At 36.4% G+C, this 22,215-nt stretch overlaps 1 protein-coding gene across 1 annotated transcript in view; it reads left to right on the top strand.

Moving 5' to 3' along the window:
- MARK1 (microtubule affinity regulating kinase 1) overlaps positions 1-22,215 on the top strand; it is a 143,795-nt gene that overhangs the window by 102,054 nt on the left and 19,526 nt on the right. Inside the window, 4 exon segments of the mRNA XM_044003527.1 lie at positions 9,232-9,331; positions 10,645-10,757; positions 12,212-12,365; positions 15,156-15,349. Coding sequence (XP_043859462.1) covers positions 9,232-9,331; positions 10,645-10,757; positions 12,212-12,365; positions 15,156-15,349 — 561 coding nt within the window.

A 22,215-nucleotide genomic window follows, 5' to 3' on the forward strand; every position in this document is an offset into this window, starting at 1 on the left:
GCTTTTGTTACAGAAAAACTGTGAAATAGGTAGTGCAAGTGACATCAGCTAATGACGGATTTTAGTTAAAATGTTCTCTTAGGCCAGTATAGAACTGGGACATAGAGCAAGTGTTATTTGAGTACTTAATACAGTGTCATGCACCCCATAATCATTTAGTAAATGTGGCTTATTTTGATTAAAATCTATTGTATAACCATTTTAGAAGCTATTTGTGACAAAATATTGGTCTTGAAAATATCTAATGTCCTCAACATCATTTTCTTCTGATGCAATGCATTTAGGAAAAGATTATTCCTTGAGTGTTATGCCCCTCTATTTTTATAAATGTTACAGCATGTACTAAAATGATTTCAACAATCCAGCATGTATTGTGCACTAGTGACATTTTTGTTTCATTTGTCTGCCTTAATAGAAGGGGTAGAAAATTCAGATAATTAACTTCATTTAAACTGTACTTTTTTAGTGTAGCAATTGGGCTTTCTGACACGGATTCCATGCTGGTTAGGAAGCATCCTAATAGTGAGCCATCCCTGTGTACAGAGCTCTCAGGTTAGTTTGGGCTTTGTCATTTTTTTCCACAAGTATTTTTCACTAAAGGATAACATGTTTGGTGGAAGTCAAGAAATGGTGGAAATTAAGGGATGGTAAACCTCTGTTGGGAATGATACTAAACTATCTATGTCTTTGGGCCAACATAAGATGTTTTTCAGAGATATTTTACTTGAATATAATTTATTCCTTTCATTTTATGGTTTTGTGTGTGTTTTCCCCCCGAAATAGACAATGGAGGAAGCTTTTAAAATTGAAAACCTATATACTGCAAAAGCCCAGCTTTTTTAAAAAACAAACTCGATTGTTATAGGTACTTTATATAACATATAGCTTATTTGTTTATTTTTATTTGGACCTGTGATTTCACTGGGGATTCCCATTATGGAAACTCTTCATTGCTGCAAATCAGCAACTGTTGTACAACTTTTATAAACTTAGAGATTGACCTGGGCACAAAGTCAAACATTATCTTTCCCTAGTCAAACATTATCTTTCAGAGATCAGACTTGAACCCAAGTCTTCTAGATTATTAGTCCAGTTACACAATATCATCTCTTGGGGTTTAGACTGTTAATATCCAAAAATATGCAAAATTCTGTATCAATACAAACACTCCTGATCCTCATGATCCTCTTGTTCTACCTAACCATCCCCTCTCCCTTCTTCATAGGAACCTCCTTTTCCTGAGTTTTACTTGGCAAATGATTACTGTCATAGAGTGATAACAATGGGATAATCTAATGAGCAGATTGAAAAGAATATACAGAAAATGGTTTAGGGATGGGTATTTAAATTAATTGGGTGGGTCACAAAATTTACTTAAGTGATTTAAATTTCTAGTAGTTGAATTAGGATAACATCTGCCCTTAGCTTTAAAGTAAACATTATAAATCATTATCTGCATTAATTTGAAAAGCCAAATTGCTGCTGTTATGTTCCTGGAGATTAGATGTGTTTACATAAACTTTGGTAGGACCATCACCTGTAGAAAAGCATTCTATTTTATATAATCCGAATCTCTGACAACTATGTATTAAAGAGGCCACAGAGAAAATATTATTGTAATTGCTTCTACCATTTTGTAGAAGCCTATTTTACCATTCCCAGAAATGGCTTTTCAGAGAGAAAGAAAACATTTAGAATTATTTTTAAACAAAACCTCAGAAAATTCTCTTTGATATAGCAAGGACTTGTATTTTTAATTGAGTTTTTCATTTCTCACCTTCCTCTTATTACTTTGCAAACCATAAAGAACCAATAAATTATGAATCGAAATGACCTTTTTACTTAGCTTTTATGATTTCTTCTTTCTCTCTGAAATTTGCTCAAATTAAAAACTGTTTTGGTGGCTTCAATAAACTAATAATTAGTATTTTACCCCATACATATAAGCTGTAATAGTCATCCAGTCATATATTTACAATTTATTTAAATTTATTATCTTCCTTATATATACATTTGTTGGAATGTATATATATCTATTTATTAACTAGCACCCTAATCCTTCCTTCCTCCTCTGGAGGCGTAGTGAAAGGAAAATGAGTGAAATCAATGTTCAATTCTACTGACTCCACATAGATTGTTTTCAATATCTAGACAAGAAGTCAAATGATGCATTTTTCCAATGTTGATACATATTAATATGTATATATAATATATATATGTATAGTTAACTTTTGATAATTGCACTTACAGGCAGGAGAAGTGACATGGATAATCAAAAATAATATCCTTGACCTTAGAAGCTATTTTGGCATTTAAATTTAAATATGAATATACACAATGATCTAAGAAACTTCAAACTAAATGTGTGACTACACTACATTACAAATATCTGACTTGGAAAAAATTCTGTAACAGGAATGGACTCTATCACTTCTCAGATCACCAGCCTAAAGCCTTTTTCACTTCCTCTTCTTCTCCCTACTTATTCTCTTTCTCTCTTTCTTCTCCCTTCCCTAATTTAGGAAAATAATTGTGAGATGATTTATTGTGAAGTAAATTAGGAAAGTAATTTGATGTCAAAACAAATGTTACAGTTGGAAGGAAACTTGGGCAACTAGTCCAACCCTCTCTTTTTACAGAAAAGGAAGTTGAGGCCAGTGAAATTAAATGACTTCCTAAAGTTTTGTTTTGTTTTTGTTTTTTACCCCCAGCCTCTAGGCTAGGGCAATGCATCTGTAACATACTTAGGTATTCACAGCAGGCAATAAAATTAGTTTGAATTTATATAGATTTTATGGTTTGTAAAGGGTTTTTTGTTATCTTCTTTTAAAATGTTTTTATTGATGTCTTCTGTTTTTTCCATCATCATAGTTATCCCAGAAGTCCCTAACCCTATCCCTTCTAGAGAGCTATCCCATATAACAAATAGTATCTTTTAAAGAGGAAAAAGAGTCAGCATAATTGCTTGATATGGTGGAAAAAGTCAGAAAATATATGTATTATGTAACACCTGTGGACTTCCCACCTCTATGAAAGGTCAGGTTGGGGGTGTCATCTCCTTTCTCTTCATTTAAGTTCTTTTTGATCTTTATAATTTTGTTACATTCACTTTTGATTTTTTGGTGTGATGTTATTTCCATTTCCATTGTTATAGTCACTATATCTTGTTTCCTTGGCTCTGCTTATGTCACTCTGCATCAGTTCCTATAGATCTTTTCATGCTTCTCTATATTCATCACATACATAATTTCTTACAGCACAGTAGTATTCCATTACAATCTTGTGCCATAATTTGTTTAGCCATTCTTCAATTGGTGGGCATCTACTTTGTTTCCAGTTCTTTGCTATCACAAAAAGTGATCCTATATTTTGGAGTATATGGGGACTCTTTTTTCCCATCTTGAAAGCTTCTTTGGTGTATAAGCTCTGGAATGGAGTCTCTGGCTCAAAGGGTATGGACATTTTAGTCACTTTATATAATTCCAAATTGCTTTACAAAATGTTTGTATCATTTCACAGTTCCACCAACAATGTATTGGTGAGCCTGTCATTCCACAACCCTTTCAACATTAACTATTGCCACATTTTGCCTTTGCCAATTTGCAGGATGGGAGGTGAAACTTCAGGATTGTTTTGATTTGCATTTCTATTATTATTAGTGATTCAAAGCATTCTCTCATGTGGTTGTAAATACTTTGCTATTCTAACTTTTGAGAAATGTTTGTTCATATCCTTTGAACACTTATCTATTGAAGATGGCTGTTAGTCTTACATGTATTTATTGTTTACATATCTTGGTACAAAGGGTTTTTACAATGCATTATCACATTTGAACTTCAAAACAGCCCTATGAGGTAGTGTTATTATCTCCATATTGTGCAGAAGGAAACTGAGGCTGAAAGTTTAAGCTGGTTGCCTAGTTCACACAGCTAGTATGAACTAGCTTAATGCCTAAGGGAGAATTTTAACTTGGATCTTTCCGACTCCAAGTCCAACACAAAGTGAAAACTCATTACAAGTTGTCCAGATTCCTATACGGCTTTTCATATAAGCTAAACAAAATTTAAAATAATATTTTTATTTGGCAGCCCTTAAGTTTTTACCTCTTTTATGAACATAGAAGTTAAATATGATGTTTATATTGTCTTGGGATAATTAAAATGCCTCCTTATGAATATCTGACATTTTGTTAGTGTTTTCGTATTGTCAATAATTTTATTTCTATTCTATTGACAATGAGAACTATTATGATAATTTATAAATTTTGAATCCTGTTTTTGTCAGTTTTCCTATTGGATTCATCTAGCCATGCATAATATAACTTGCTTCTCTCTTCCTGTACCTTATGCCATCCAGCCTGGGGATAAGTGAGCATCCTTTTGTTCTAGCAGCGACCCTCCTCTGCCCTCTGCACACGCAGTACCTTTTTGAACTCCCCACTGACTTCCAAGGCTAACCCAGATGGCCAGAACAGCAGAGCTATCCAAACAAAGAAAGATATGTATTTCCCTATATTTTGTCAACAATTAATTCAATTCAACCCCTTTTATTATTTCTTGCTTTCTTTAATTTATTCACAAGTGTTATACATAGATTCAGGATTAGGAAGAAAACTAATTAATTACCTACATACACATGTATTTTCCCTCATAATTTCCTTATTTCAAACTAAAAAAAAATCAAAGAAAATATTCTGTCCACATAAGTTCATGCATAGATACACTTTTTCTTCTATTTAGAAGTGGCAACTGCTGTTACTGGAGTATGTTTCTGTAATGTGGAACATAACATTGTTCTTGGTATAGGATAGAACATACTAACAGTTAACTGAAAGGAATTGCTTGTCATTGACTAGGATGAGAGGAAAAGAAAGAGCCTGGCATCATTCATTCTTCTACCTCTGCCTAACAACCTCTCTCTTTATCCTCTCCTTTCTTCCCTTCTTTGGAATGCTACACCAGCCCTACAAGGAGATAGATGATGAACTACAACTACAACAGCTTCAAAGATACTTAAATTCAAAGATGAACCTTGAAATCTTAAAAGTAAATATCACCTTTCATTCACTTGTGAATCATCTCTTTTTTTTCTTTGGCTCTAAAAAAAAGTCAACTATACTTAAATAAACATCCAAGTATTCCTAAATGAAGAAACTCAACATGTCCTCAGCCAAAATTCACTGTCATCCAGCCCTCTACCTCAAATCCTTCTCTTACATTTGTTGTTTCTCCCAGTGATCCTATCAAGCACCCAAGGCTTGAAATCTTCGAGATATCTTTGATTCCAGGCTCTTCCTCTCCATTCCTAATCCTATTGTCCTGGGTTAGGCCTCTCTCTTTCACTTTCCAAATACTGAATTTGTCTCCTAGCTCTCATTACTCCTGTTCTCATTCCAGTAATTTGTATATATCACCACCAGATTAATCCTCATGCCTAAAATGAATAATGGATCAAGTCCGACCTCCTCTTGTGAGACTTTAAAGCTTTCTGCAGCCTTAACTCATTTTTCTTGCCAGTGAAACATATATCCTCACAATTCCTGCCTATACCCTAAAAAGCTTCCTTGTTCTTTGAGGCCTATCTCAAGTCCCTCCCCCTTCACAAAGTCTTTCCTGAAAACTCAACCCACACTATCCTCCTGAATCTCTTCCTCTCTCATATTTTTACCTCTTCTTTCTATACTTCATTTTATCATTTAAATATGTTATCTGATACTGGGTTAGGGTCTTAGCTCTGCCATTTTGTTTACCAGATGTGTGATCCTTGTCCAAAGATCTGTCTGGGCCTCAAGATTCCTCATTTGTAAAATGAGAGCGAGATTAAGTAACCTTTACCATGCCTTTAAATTCTAAATACCATGAGTTTATTTACAGTATTTTCTATATTAAAACCTACATATGACACATAACATTAGATGGGTAGCCCATGTGTTACACTAGGATTCATGAAAAATAAAATACCCAAAGAAAGCTGGCCTAAATGGGGCATACATTCTCTATGGGAAAATATGGACCAAAAAAGATCATACAGGATGAAAAGGTGTGGCTGGCTAGGTTACAGGTACTGATCAAAGAAATACCAAAGTAATGTTGAGATCACAGATCCATTGAGTGCACTCTATAACATAATGATCTAAAACAAATATTACAAGACAACAGGATAATACTTCAAAGTTCTTGAGTTTATTGGTGTGGATATTCCTTTCATTCCTTCCATCAGCACATATAACACCTTGATATAATGTGGTAGATGGCCTTTGAGGCAAAAAGGCAAGGCCATAAGCATTTAAGTGCTTTCTATGTATCAGGCATTTTGGTAAACACTAGGAATACAAATACAAGCAGAAAGAAAAACAGTCCTAGGGGGCAGCTATGTGGATAAAGCATTGGCCCTGGATTCAGGAGGACCTGAGTTCGAATCCAGCCTCAGCCACTTGACACGTACTAGCTGTGTGACCTTGGGCAAGTCACTTAACCCTCATTGCCCTGCCCCCTCCCCCCCAAAAAAGGGGAAAAAAACCCAGTCCTTGCCCCTATAGGAGCTTGTATTCTAATTCAGGAAGGTAACATGAGAAGAAGGGAACAAGCATCAGTCAGACTTCTACTACGTGCCAGACACTATGCTAAGCATTTTGCACATGCTAATATTTGCAAAGTGCTTAGCACAGTGCCTGTCATGTATATAGTAGGAGCTTACTTTCATAGGAGCATGGTGTCAAAGTCTATAAAATCAAAAGCTGAGCCAGAAGGCAAATAGAGTTTGGTCTTCAAGAGTTGTTGTGACCAAAATATTCATCACCTTGTCCGACTTTTGACACTGTTCTCTGAATCTGACTAGACTGGTTCTGAGACAGGAGACATTCACTCCTTTGGTCCATAATCAAAGCATTTCCAGTATGGTAGAACCTAATATAGCTTATACTGTTCTGTCAGCCTTTGAGAACACTATGTCAAATAACTTCTTATAATTTTAAAATGCCTTGAGGAATTGTTTAGGTTCCCTATGATTTTAAAAAGGAATTCAAACTATTACCTTCTTTTTCTTTCAGTAAATTTGTCAAAAATAGACATTCCTGAATCTTAATATTTGAAGGACTAAAGATTTTGGTTTTGAGTCTGGAGAGCTAAAATCTCTTGAATGGGTTCATCTTGTTCAACATTTCATGGTTCTTTCCTCCCTCCTAATAAAGGATTAATGTTTAATGTTTAATTAGTGTTTAATGGTGCAGGGATGGACAATCATCAGCAAAAGTCCTTTGCTTTTGGTAAAGGTAGAACGTATATAATAGCTTTTTATCAACCTCAGAGCTATTTTCTTTTAATCACCATATGAATGAGTCAGGTCCTTTTCTCACTTGCCACAGTAGGGCACTGTTTACTTCAGTGGCTATAATAATAGTACCTTTAAACCTTCCTTCGATATAATTAAGTTTAAAGAGGCTCATGTATAGAATAAATGCATTTTTTAACCACAGAAATTGACTGGGGTGAGAAACATTAAAATCTATCCGTAGAGGGATCCCTACACCTCTAAAAAGATCCTTCACATAATCACATCTTCCAATCAAGGCTCCTGGTTAGGTCTTCTTCAGAAAAACACTGGTGTTTATTTCTTGCTTGTGATTTTAAAAAAACAAACAAACATGGCTGGAGAGTAGAAAAGCAGGTGAAGGAGAAGAAGTTCAGGATGAAAAGTTTGCTATCCCTAGAGCAGAAGTTAGCAACTTTGTCCTTTATACTGGGCAGCTGATTAGTCTTCCGTTTTTTCCCTCTTTCCAGAAACATTTTTAATCCTTTTCTTTTGAGGACCATTCCTGGTCCCTCATATTGTGTGATATATGTTCCCTGATCACAAGTTGTTACCTTACGGCATTATGATTTTCCACGATTGGAATTTGGAGGACTCACCAACTGAGGTTTTATTTTTAATGAATCAGCCAGACAGTGAAATGAAATTATTTGCCCTGAGTGCCCAGATAACAGGCAAATAGAATCTACTGGCATTATTGTCTTTAAAAAATTATAAACAATGCAAAAAACTTTAAATTTACATGGCATATTAGTATTAGTAAACATATACAAATTCCTTGGAAAGTCATATAAAATATTCTTTTAATCCTCTGATTACTTGGTATATGGATACAACCCTTTGGAACAGCCTAGGGGAGAACACTATAGTACAATCAGAGATACTTATATTTTATGTGGTGATAAAATTCACATTTGGAACTCTGCTTTTGTAATCTAGTTGTCAAGTTCATTAGAAACTAGGCAGAGTACATCTTCTAAGTAGATATTCTTAACCATAAGAGCTTTGTGAAGCATAACAATTTAAAAAAACTAATTGCTATAGGTTAGATTATATAGTTTATGCATGAATTCTTTAGGAAGGAAAGTAAATTATGTTTTCTTCACTACCTGATTAAGATTATTCAATAAAAACCAAAAAATATTGAAATGTATAGATTTATATTATGCATCAGATAATAGAAGACATTCAAAAGGGTTTTTTTTCTTTAAACACTTTTACAATTCAGAGTTTCTGTCTTATGCTTTCCTCTTTTTCCTTAGTTTCCATCCTAACTTTAACCTTATCTAAGTTTCCAAATTAATTTCTCCGTTGCTCTCTCAGCTCAAAGCCCAGTTCTGGTCCTTGGCTTGATCCTGCCCCCCACTCCCTATTTTCATTCCATATATCACCCTGTTCCTAGCCCTCTGCTTTGATTATGTTTCATTCCCAGTGCTGTGTTTAATGAATAACCCTCATTTCTTTCCCCATGATTTCTTCTTTTCTGTGCCCAGTAAATTAAGATTTTTTTTCTCATACATCAAGTGGGGGATATAAGAAAAGAGAATCAACTTTTCAGGGACATTATTCCAGGTATTTAAGACTATGGTTTTCATTTAAATATATGTTCTTAGAACCTCCAAACAATAATAATTTGATTTTCAAAGCTATCACATTGTACATTCCTTTTTGCTTGACTTTGGAGGAAGATAAGACACAGAACCTTTTGGACTAACAAGTGGACCTAGACAGTAATGGCAGCTCTCATGTGAAGCTCTGTTACTCATCTCCATGGGAATAATTTTCTCCCTTGCTTGAGTCTTCACATAAACTTTACATAGCTTCTGATTTAGTAACTGATACATTCACAATTCCAAAAGTAGAGTTGAAATAAGTGGTAGAATGAACTGATCGACCAAATATAATGTAAAGTTTATTTCCTAGCAAATAATGAAAGATCGGTGGATGAATGTTGGCCATGAAGAAGAAGAACTAAAGCCATATACTGAGCCTGAACCAGATTTCAATGACACAAAGCGAATAGGTAAGTATTACTGGTGGTCATGTTTCTAGGCTAAAAATGTGACTCCCTTAATACAATATCTGTCAAATTGTGAAAAACCTTAAACTCTGAGCAGCTGGTATTTATCTAGTGCTCTTAGGTTTGCAAAACACTTTGTATACACCATGTCATTTCACCTTCCCAATTATCTTGTCAGGTGGGTCCTACAGGTATTAGTATCCTCATTTCATAAGGCTCAAGGAGCTTCAGTGACTTGCCCATGTTAACCACACAAATAAGGGTCAAAGGTGATGTCTAGATGCAAGTCTCCACTGCAATTTATGCTATACCACACTGATTATACATTATAAATTGGGAATATTTATTAATTTTACAAATATTTAATTTGTTTAGTCAAGATGAAAAAATTACTCTGCATTTCCTTTAATGTTTTAAGTTTATCTGCAGTCTCTTCCACATACATTAATCGTCATAAAATGCAGAGAAACATTAAAACAGTTTATATACATGTACAGACATTTGCCATTTATTCTGACAATAGAGTAAGAAATAAGTGAGGAATATTAAGGAAAACGGCATTTTTGTTGATGAAAATCTTAAGGAGACAGATTTGAAAAAAAAAAGCACCATACTGAGTTGAAGAGTGTCTCTAGTTCTTCTCACACCATTAACAGGGGCTGCTACCAGCTGTTCCCTTTCCCTTGCCTTTTTCTCAGCTCTCCTTTTTACCCCAAGACCTTCAGAAATTTATCTCCTTGTGTTCGAGGAGTAACTCTGTTACTCCTAACAATTCTGGAGGCAGTGACTACTTCCTATCTTACCATTGAAACATCTGACTTAAAAGTAGGGTGAAAACAAGAAGAACATTCTAGAATGTTTTTCCACTGCAAGGAAAAGATGCAATGGAATTTAAGCCCTTCAGAGAACTGAAACACTTCTTCCCCACTTCAAACTGTTCCTGTAGATCAAGGAGCAGAAATTAAGTGTTGTATTGTTCACTTTTGTCCATCACCATTGTGCATTGGAGGGTTTATATGTAAGTGCCTGCCTAGACAAGGGAGGTTAGGTCAGGAGTGTTGTAAACAGTGATAAATTACCTGGAACCAGGAGGATCACCTGAGTATGGGTAATGAAGAGTATCCAGTATATGCATACATATGTTAACTTAAAGGTTTAAAAATGTGTTCTAAGTTCACATTGCAAGATCAGGACTCAGTTGTCAAATCTATGCTTTGTTGACATGCTCCCCCTCCCCCCACTTTTTTTGGTTACAGACTATAACCTGTTTACCAACTAACAGTAGTTTGTGGTTTTCTGAATTTTCTTCTCTGTAGACATTATGGTAACAATGGGTTTTTCAAGGGATGAAATAAATGTATCCTTAATAAATCAGAAATATGATGAAGTCATGGCTACTTATCTACTTCTGGGCAGAAAACCACCTGAAGTAAGTATTTCTTCCTGGTTTTCTAATTAATATAAATAATAGCAGCTTACTGAGTGTGACTAAATATAAGGTATCATCAACATCCTCTTTTTTGTGGAGGAGTAGAACTGTGAATAAACACCTTCCAAAACCCTATATATACAAAGTAGAATAAAAAAAAGGATTTCATGGGGAACTGCTAACTTTTATCATAGCTGGCTTGAGTTTTTAAAAAGGTATATAATAAATTCAACTTGTTACTTTACAAAGCTGACCTGCTTGTGTTTTCTTCTGACCTTCTTTCTGTTCTCTTCAATAAAATTTTTCTTCTTTTTGGCAGTGCTATTGTCAATTCTCCTGTCCTTCCTAAACTAGCCTATTGGGGGGGTGTGTAAAAAAACAAAAACACCAAAACCACAGTCCTTGTAACTAAAATAGTCAGGCAAAATACCTCCACATATATGCCACGTACAAAAATGTAACTTTAGTCTTCAAGAGTTTCTTGGGTTACTGGAAATTTGAATCTTACCTACAATTACACAGCTGGAATGTATCAAGAGCTGGACTTGAACCCATGTCTTTCTGCCTCCAAGACCAGCCCTCTCTCCACTGTACCATACTACCTTACTCTGTAATATCCAGAAATACCAAGTGCCTAATACTCTATGGGATTTTATAATACAAACTTAGGAAAAGGTAAGAAAGTACCTGAACCTCTGTTATGTTTGAAGGAATACCATACTTACTTCCTTCTTTCAAAGGAGAGGAATTAGGGGTAAAATGTGACACCCTGAAAATTCTGGGAGCCAGCAGCCACTTGGCCGGTAAAGAATTTTTAATTATGCCCACTTTTATGGTAAAGTACTACAGAATAGCTTGTTAACATGGGCTCCATAATGAATGTACTAACTTGTCAGAGTTATGCAACAGCTAGCCAGTCAAAAAACCTTCTGAAGCCCCAAATTGCATGACATACCAGTGATCCTTTGCAAGTGAACTCTAGCCAGATTTGGAGATGCCTATAGCAGTCAGAAACCATATAACCAGCTCAAGGACGACCTTGAACAACAGCTATAGACTCAAGACCTTGCTTGGGACTTTCTAAATATCCTGCTGCCTGGCTTATTGCATCTACAGATGTCTTCTCCTTTAACTGCACCCTCCCCCTCCCCTACTCAAAAGCTTCTAGAAACTGTATTATCTCACCTCTTTTCCACTCCCCTTTGAGTATCTGAGATCTGTCTGTCTGTCTCTGCTCCCCCCCCCCCCGAAAGTTTTCTTTCGCAATCTCTTCTCAGACAATAAACGTTTTTGTAATCCAGGATCATACTCTTTCATGTAGGGTCCTTTTTTGGACCTGGGGAGGGAGTCTTCCTTTAATTAGCTTTAAAATATCAGATTAATAAAGGAATTATACATATTACTTCTTTTATATCTTTTTAAAAATCTTAATGTCCTTTCTCTTATGCTTCTAGTTCGAAGGGAGTGAATCTTTGTCCAGTGGTAACTTGTGTCAGCGATCTCGACCCAGCAGTGACCTAAACAACAGTTCTATGCAATCTCCTGCTCATTTGAAGGTCCAGAGGAGTATATCAGCAAATCAGAAACAGAGGCGTTTCAGTGATCATGGTGGGAAGCATTTTCAAACAAGTAACATAACATACAAAATCAACAAGCAAGCATTAATCACTCAGGAAGCATTCATTAAGTGCTTTCTATATGCCAGGGACTGTGGATACAAAGAAAAGCAAGCTCAGTCCTTGCCCTCAGGGAGTTCTTTCTAATGGGGGAGACATCATGCAGATAACTAAGTACATACAGAGCATAAACAGTGTAAGTGCCTAGGAGAAACAGCATGTAAACAAGTATTTACCAGTGACATATACAAAATAAATGGGAGATAACTAAGAAAACCAAGAGGGAAGGCACCAGCATTAAGGAGGGAAAAGTTTCTGCATAGCTGAAATTGGAAAGAAGTCTAGGATGCTAGGATGCATGGAGGAGGAGGAGAGAGATCCAGGCATGGGAGACAGCCAGCGAAAATACCCGGAGTTAGGAGAGAGAATGGTTTGGTCAAGGATCACCAAGGAGGCCACTAACACTAGAGTACAGATCACTTTGGCTGGGGTGTAAGGTATAAAAAGACTGGAAAGGTAGGAAGGGTCAGGTATGAAGAGCCAAACAGGATTTTATATTTGATCCCAGAGATAATAGGGAACCCCTGAAATTGGGTTTGGGTGGAAAGATAATGAGTTCAGTTTTGTACATTTTGAGCTTAAGATATCTCTAAGACATCCAATTTGATAAAAAGAATAATATGAACGTTTCTAATAGGCAATTGCCTTCTAGTCATATAAAGTCCAAATTTCTCACATTAAACTTAATATAAGCACGTGTGTGTGTGTGTGTGTGTGTGCTCGCGTGTGTGCGCGCAGGATTAAGTACTATAAAACGTTTCAGCTGGGTTAAATAGATCTGGGAATTACCATCATAGAGATGATAATTAAATCTGTGGAAACTGATGAGGTCACCAAGTGAAATACTATAGAAAGAGGAAAGAAAAGAACCAAAAGAGAGACTTTGGGGCCACACCATTACTGGAAGTGAACTAGGTGAATATCTAGCAAATGAAGCCAAGGAGTAGTCAAGTCAGTTAGGAGTAGAACCAGGACAGAGCAGTGTCATAAAAAGTTTAAAGATGGAGGAGAATATTCAGGAGAAGAGGTTGATCAACAGTGTCCAGGTCTGGAGAGAGTTCAAGGATAAGTATTAAGAAAAAGCCATTAGGTTTGAGAATTAAGAGATCATTGATAACTTTGAGAGAGAAATGTCAGTTGAATAATTATGAAGTCAGAAGCTGGACTGCAGAGGGTTTAGGAAGCTAATGAGAGGAGAAGTGGTGGAAGGACCTGGCACAGACTATTATTATCCAAGGAATAGAACTAAAAAAGGGAAGAGAGATATAGGGTGAATAGCTAGCAGGGATGGTAGGATGAAATGAAGGTTTTTTTGGTTGCGTATCTTTTTTTTGGGTGAGGCAATTGGGGTTAAGTGACTTGCCCAGGGTCACACAGCTAGTAAGTGTCAAATGTCTGAGACTGGATTTGAACTTAGGTCCTCCTGATTCCAGGGCCAGTGCTCTATCCACTGCGCCACCTAGCTGCCCCTTTAGGAGGGAGACATGAATGTCTTTTTAGGTAGCAGGAAAACAGCTAGCAGACAGGGAAAGAATGAAGATTTATGAAAGAATGGGAATGATAGAGGAAATAATCTGTTTTTTAAAAATGGCATAGAATGGGATCACTTCTGAGTGTAGAAGTGTTTGCCTTCACAAGGAGAAGGTCCCACTTTTCATGTAGGACAAGAATGAAGGTGATAGTGAAGGAAGACATCTGAGTAATACGAGATAAGGAGGGGAGAAAGGGAAGCTCTCATCAAATGACATCAATTTTTTCAGTAAAGTTTGAGGCAAAATACTCAGTTGAAAAAGGTTGTGGTAAGGGTCCAGTTGAAATTACATAAGTTTGTAATGAACCTTTTCAGCACAGTTTTGTGATTTTTCTCTGGTTTCTATTCATCAACATTTGATTAAGAGCAAAGGAGGTGGATGGGGGTAGTAATCCAAGGTTTGGATTTGACAGGGAGTTATTGTGACAACATAAGGGGTCAGTTCACTCGGGAGCAGAAGGTAGGATCGAGTTGGACTAATTCACCAAGAGATCTCTTTAGGGAAAGGAGTTGAGTCTCCTAGTTAGAGGACAGGAAGAACTGGGGTGGAAATACCATGAGTCAAGCACTGAACTCATTGAGTACAGAAATATCCTTGGAGTTAGCATATCACATCTACCAGAATCTTGATTGAATGATAAATTTATATTTACTGGAATCTCAAAGGATAGGTTACTCAGTGATGGCAGGTTAGGAAGTAGAAATGGAAAACAAGGAGTATCCCAACTCCTCCACCACAACCTATGAGTTAGTAAGTCAGTATGACCAATATTGAAAAGGTGACTAGGAATGCAGTGTCATTATGAGGGAAGGGGCTAGGTCTCAGTGAGAGATAGATGATGGAAGGAAATAGTTTTGAAATGAAAGGAAATTTGTTAATTACGGAGTACACATTCCAGAAAGCATAGTAGAAGGGGCAGGGTTTGTGCCATTCTTTTTAAAGTTTGAAGAGCCACCTCTTTATGTGCCTATTTGTTCCTCATCCCATTGAATTATTAATTTATGGTATCAAAAGTGGTAGATACTTATCACTCTTTTTGCCAAGTATTTTCAAAGGGCACTCATTTGGTTCAGATTTCAACATTAAATTTGCAAAGGTACATATTTCTAAGGTCAAAGAGAATCAGTTTTAATTTATGAACAGAAAAAATGAATAATTTTCAGCTGATGATGATATGTTTTATTTTACAGTTGGTCCATCAATTCCTGCTGCTGTGTCATACACCAAAAGGGCTCAGGCAAACAGTGCGGAAAGTGAGCAAAAAGAGGAGTGGGACAAAGATGTATCTCATAAACTTGGCAGCACTATAGTTGGATCCAAAGCAGAGATGACAGCAAGTCCTCTTGTAGGACCCGAAAGAAAAAAATCTTCTACTATGCCAAGTGTTCGTATATATTATTGCATGTAGAAGTATATTGTGATCATGTTTAAAATTCAGAACATCTTCTCTTTAAATAAGAGTACATATGTGTTTATTTTATCTCATTTATAAACTTTAGAAATTATAGAAAAGGTAAAGTTTTATATCCTAGAAAGCTTTTAATTCAGTTCAACCAATATAGTTTAAATCCTAGTCCATGCAGGATACTGCAGAAGATATCTATGTGAACGACATATGGTTTCTGCACTTTGGGAGTTAATCATCTGGTTGGGGACATCATTTTGTTTTGTTTTGAACAAGCTTGTGACTTCATTGGCATAGGGTACTCCCAGGGAGGAAGCTTCCTCACCTAATGAATGTCAGAACCAGTTTTGCAATTTAAAGTCTTAGAGAATTGCCTAGATCACTGAATGGTTAGATGACCTGCCCAGGTTCACACAGCAAGCATATATCAGAGGCAGGACCTGAGCCTAGGCCTTTCTGACTCTCAAGGCCATCTCTGAATCTATAGTGCTATTTATACACAAATATTAATACACCAGACAGTCTAAGCGCCATAGTGGATGCATGGAGTAGGAAAGTAGAAAGAGAACTAGACTTTCTTGGGAGGCCTGGGCTCACGTCACAGCTCTGCCGCATTCTGGCTTTGGCCTTTACTAATACATGGGTAACGAAGTCTATTAAATCTCCTTGAACCTTGGTTTTCTCCTGGGAATAATAGTACTTGCATTACCTATTTCACAAGGCTGTGTTAGAAAGTGCTTTATAAACCTTAAAGTGTTATGTAAATAAAAGCTGTCATCATTATCATCATTATTATTACTAACAAAGTGGCTTAGAGAAGAAGGAACACATTTGGTCAGGAAGGTCAGAAGTTTCATAAAGGAGGTAGCCTTTGAGAGGAGCATTGATTGGTAAGATTTCCACAGGCAGAGGCTGTTTTGATGCCTTGTGTGTAGTGGACAGAAGATAGAGCATAAGCGAAGGTAGAGAATATGTGTAGAGCACAGTAAATAGTGAAAACTCAGGTATAGAAGATACATGAAAGGAGAGTAATGGGATAGAATATAAGGAAGATGAGTTGGAACTATAGCATGGAGATCATTTGAATGTCTTGCTAAAAGCTTAGACTTTTTTTTAGGAAATAGGAATCTTTTCAAGGTTTTTGAGCAGATCAATCACATGATTAGAGATAGGCATTTCTTAGAGGATGGATTGGAACAGAAAGTGACTGGAGATGAGAAACCAGTTAGGAGGCTATTGAACTGAAGTCCAGTAAAGAGGACCTGAACTAAGGAGAGAGCATTAGGAATGGAATGAAAGAAATTGATGTGAGTTATGTTAGTGACAGGAGTTGATGTGAGGGACCAGTTAAAAAAAGACAGTTGCTCCGGTGTTCTTAGCATGAAATACTGGAAGAATGGTAGGTGTTGTTAACAGGAATGGAGAAGCAGGTTTCAGAGTAACTTCCTGGGATATCAGAGTTGGAAGGAGAAGCCACCCAGCCCAGTTTGTACATATGATCAGGCAGATTTATCCATGTTGAATTTGAGGTGTTGGTGGAATTCTCTAGGAGAGAATTGGAGATGCAGGTCTGGAAGTCAGGAAAGAGGTTCAGATTATTAGAAAGATTTGGAAAGCATCTGTGTAAAGAAGATCGTTGAATCTGTGAGTAAAGATAGAAGAGGCCCAAGGACAGATGTTTGAATCTATCCATTGAGAGAGCTGGATGAAAGTGAATTAGAGATCACCATGTGAAGTAGTAAAGAGGACCCAGCACAGAGTCCTGTGGATCACTCATGGTTTATGGATATGACCTGGATGAAGATCCAGTGAAGTAGACTTGCATGGTTAGATTGATAGGAGGAGAACCATGAAAACCTAGAGAGAAGAAAGTATCAAGAAGAGGGTGATCAACAGTGTCAAAAGCTGCAGAGAGGTTAAGAAGCATGAGGATTGAGAATAGGCTGTTGGATTTGGCAATTAAGAGATCATTGGTAACTTTGGAGAGAGCAATAGAGAGCTGTGAAGAGAAGAAATAGTTGTGGAACCCCAAGGAAAGAGAAGTTTTCAAGAAGAAAGGAGCAGTCAGCAGTCATATACTACAGAAAGACTGACAAAAATGAGGCCTAGGAGTAGGCTGTTAGATTTGATAATTAGATGGTGGTTGATCTCTTCTGTAGAGCAATTTGAGCAGAGCAATGAGGGAGTTGAGTGAAAGGATGATTAAGAAATAGAAGTAGCAAAAATAGTGTGGATGATGGGGATAATGGTGGGTCTTATTAATAGGAATAGAGAAGCTAGAAGGAGAGGCAAGTTTTTAGGATAAATTCACAAAATCCCTGAATTAGAGAGTTCAGAAGCCACCTAGTACAACTTGTATATATTATACGATTTTTTTCTATGTTGAATTTGAGGTGTTGGTGGGAAAAACAGGAATTGTCCAGTAAAGAATTGGAACTCCACATCTGGATCTCAGCAAAGAGATTGAGACGATTAAAGAAAAAGATTTGAAAGGCATCTAGAAAGGAGAGTAGGTTTTTTTTCTTCAAATGACAACATTTACTAATTTTTTTTTTGTAGAGAGAATTTTTAAAAGGTGATTACAGATTAATGGGGGAAGACAGCACACAAAAGGAAGGTAAAAAGTGGGGTTCAGGGAGGGTGAGAGAGGGAGAACATAGCTGGTGTGGGAGCAGGATAGAGAATCCAAAGAAGTCTAAAAGTATCATAACTGGTGGGAAATAGGGAGAAGATTGTGCTGGACCCCCCACCTTTAATAGAGGCCCTGAAGTCTGTGGCTCTGTTCTTTAGTCAGAGGGTCCAATCAGGAGGTCAGAGAGCACTGATGAATGTGAGTCAAAAGGCTAATGCAATCAGGCAGAATGAGGAAGGAGGGCATGATGAAATCTAAGAGAAGTGTAGTTGATGGGAAATTGAGATGACTGTGCAAGATTCCCACCTTAAATGGAAGCCCTGGAGTCCATGGCCCTGCCCTCCAGTTGGAAGGTCCAATCAGAGATACAGAAGGTACTGATGAGATTTAAATATTTTAGATAAAATATTATCCTAAATGTTTAATATTTTAAACTGGAGGCAATAGGAAGCCATAAAAAGTTCTTGAATATGGCACTTTACATGGTCCAAATCATGTTTTAGAAATATTATTTTGGCAGGACTGTGGAAACTAGATTGCAGGGAAAGATTGAAGGTTGGCAATCCATTTTGGAATTTGTCGTAATAGTCTGAGTACGAGATGAAGAATACCTGAGCTAGAGTGATGACTGTGTATATGTGGCTGGGGAGGAGGTTGGGGGATATGAAATATGGTAGGCATGTAGAATTGACGAGTCATTATCAACCGGCTTTGTGGGGTAAAGAAGGAAGAGTCAGGGATGACTGTAAAGGTGGAAATTTGAATAAATGGAAAGATGGTGGTATCCTCAACAGAAATAGGGTTTAAAGGAAGAGTTGATTTAGGTGGGGAAGATAATAACTTTGATTCTGGACATGTTTGAGTTAAATTCCTATGGGTCATTCAGTTGGCATTTTCTAACAGGCAGTCAGTGATGAAGGACTAGATAGATAGATGCAAGAGTCATCCTGCATAAAGATGATCATTGATTATTTGTTTGGGGGGGGGTGTTTTGGTTTTTGGGGTTTTTTGGTGAGGCAGTTGGGGTTAAGTGACTTGCCCAAGGTCACAAAGCTAGTAAGTGTCAAGTGTCTGAGGCCAGATTTGAACTCAGGTCCTCCTGAATCTAGGGCTGGTGCTCTGTCCACTGCACCACCTAGCTGCCCCCATGATCATTGATTGTTGAAAGAGAAGAGAAGAGGGCTCAAGATAGAACCTTTTGGCATACCTGTGGTTGGATGACAGGACATAAATCTAGCAATGACGAGCAATCAGCAATGAGAACTAGGAGAAAAAAGTGTGAAAATCCAAGGTAAAGGAGATGGCCAACACTAACTATATCATACTACAGAGGTTACACAAGATGAGGACTAAGAAGAGCACACAGGATTCGGTAATTAATAGATTCTTGGTAACTTTGGAGAAGACCTTACCAGGTCCATCTGTATCACATTTCTCTCTCTCTCTCTCGCTCTCTCTCTCGCTCTCACTCTCTCTCGCTCTCTCTCTCTGAGGCAAACATATAACTAGTCCGTCCCTCATTAATACTTTGGGAATTATTAAGTAAAGTGTTAAACTGAAGCACTGTAGAAGTAGGTACTAAATTTAGGGTCAGGAAAACTTGGATCCAAATCCCACCTCATGTTTGCTCACTGTGTAACCATAGGCAGGTTACTTAACTTATCTGAGCCTCAGTTTCCTCATATGTAAAATGGGAATAATATACCCACAATCACACAAAGTTGTGAGACTCAAATGTGATAATGATTGTAAAGCCCTTAGCAAATCTTAAAGCAGTAATAGTAAATGCCAGTTTTTAAGTAAATCACATTTTAAACAGTATTTTAAAAGACAAACAGGTAGATGTCTAGCATCATGCCCTGAGTGGAGAAACCTTTTCTAATTATAATTTTTATATTACTATGGAATGTTTCCAAAGCTTCAGTATAGGAAGACTATTGACTGGGGGTTCTTAAATCTTTTTTTGTGTTGTGAACCCCTTTGACCATCTGGTAAAGCCTGTGGCCCTTTTCTTAGAATTATGTCTTTAAATTCATAAAGTGAAATATATAGAATTACAAAGGAAACCAATTATATTGAGATATACTTGCTATCAAATTATTTTTAAAAGGAATTTTATGGACCCCACATTAAGAACTACTGCTGAAAAGGATGTTCCATGAATGTTATCAGGCTTTTCTTGACAAATGTCAAGAAAAAAAAAGTGTATATGTAGCACATAAATTTTTAAACCTTCCAGGACAGCCTGAACTGCTGATACATTTAATGCCCTTTTTGTTGTTGTTGCAAGGAATTTTTTACACAGAACATTAATGAAACTCTTACATCAGAAGATCTGTAATGTTTTCCAAAATTGAGCATTGGAACAAATTTGTTCAATTGCTCTCCACTGTAATCTATGGTGGGGGGAACCCCACATTACTGATATGATTATAGAAAACCCAGTCTTAACCCCCATTTCCTATGACAGGATTCCTTTCATACTGATAGATAGACCAAGGTAATTTGACTCATATAATTTAATTCAAAACATTTTAAACAAATATACAGATCTCTATGCTTATTGTTATATTGTCTAATAAGTTGACATGTACATTATATTGGAAAATGTTATGGACAAAATTGCCCATTTTATAACTAGTGGGGTGAAGTTAGGTTAGCTAGTTTGATATGTTTTTTGGCAGTTGATAATTTTTAGAAATTATTTAAATTATTTGATATTTCTTTAAAATGTATATAGCACTTTAAAGTACATAAAGAAAGCACTTTGCTCACAAGAGCCCTATAATGTAGCTTTCTCAGCCTTCTGATTAATTTTGTGATTTAATATTTATTTCACTACACTTTATACAGTATTTCTAAGCTCCAAATTTGAAACTGTTTCTTTCTCACAGAATCCCATTGAGAACTTCTTAACTATGATGAACAAATTGAGTCTTTTTTTTTAAAGCAGAAACAGTTTCAATCACCAGGAAAGTGTTTCATTATACTAGCAAAAGGTTCTGAAATTATAATAAAAATTTTCCCAACTAAATATCAGCAAAAGAATGTTATAAAAAGGAAAGCTTTACTAGCAAACCCTGGATTTTTATTGCACAGCTCTAACAAGGGAGCAAATTCTATATGCATTCAGGGTTTATCACCTTCTCGGCAATGAAATCTTAAACTTTTTCCAAGGTGTTACATGGAAAACTATTGTTTTCATGTATCTCCTCTTTCTAGGGAAGATATAGGACAGAGTCACAAGAGATTTCCTTCTCCTAATCCATCTTTTTGGTTTCTTCTTACTTCCACTTATACCAGACAAGTGCAGGCAAATTTTTTTGTTCCCTCACTTAGATTAAAATAATGGATCTCTCCATAATGTAATTTAGAATTGTCTAGCCCTTATTTACTATGGATCACATACATCTAAATTTAACGTGAAAATTGCCTTTTAAGTTTAGCTTCTTTTAAACCATTTTCCATTGTTTATTTTTGTTTGTTTTTGTTGTTGGGTTTTTTTGTTTGTTTGTTTGTTTGGTGAGGCAATTGGGGTTAAGTGATTTGCCCAGGATCACACAGGTAGTAAGTGTCAAGTGTCTGAGGTCAAATTTGAACTCAGGTCCTCCTGAATCCAGGGCCGGTGCTCTATCCACTGTGCCACCTAGCTGCCCCCAATTTACTTTTTATACACAATATAGTTAGTCCCAGAAGTTATTCCTTTTAGGTGAATATACTGTTGAAATTAAGACCCATAATTACTCAATTTTGTTTCTTTTGCTCTTGTTTAATTTTTTTTTTGCCTTAGTTGATTGTCTCACTAAATATGATGAATGAACAATGTGGTAGAAATGTAAATTTTTTTTCATTCTTATGATTAAACATTGGTTTGACTGTATTATTTTAAAGCACAGCAAAACCATGTTTAACTTCATACTAAGAGAATTAAATGTTTTTTGTTAGTTGAATTTTCTAATTAACTTGAGATTAAGTAGAAAATCTCTTCTTGTTGGAATTTTCTAAAATATATTAGCACGCTTTCCAGTCTTTGTAAGCACGTCACAGTAAGCGTACTTAAATCCTCCTTTAATAACTGAGTATTTTGAAGTTCCATAAGGTCATGATTATGAATGTCTTTTTTCATTATATTGTACTGTAGAGTTGGGAATAGGATGAGGATTAGCAAACTAAGATCCATGTACCAGAGATGGCCTGTGAGGAGATTTGGGCT

This window comes from Dromiciops gliroides, chromosome 4, assembly GCF_019393635.1.
Source record: "Dromiciops gliroides isolate mDroGli1 chromosome 4, mDroGli1.pri, whole genome shotgun sequence".
Lineage (NCBI taxonomy): Eukaryota > Metazoa > Chordata > Mammalia > Microbiotheria > Microbiotheriidae > Dromiciops > Dromiciops gliroides.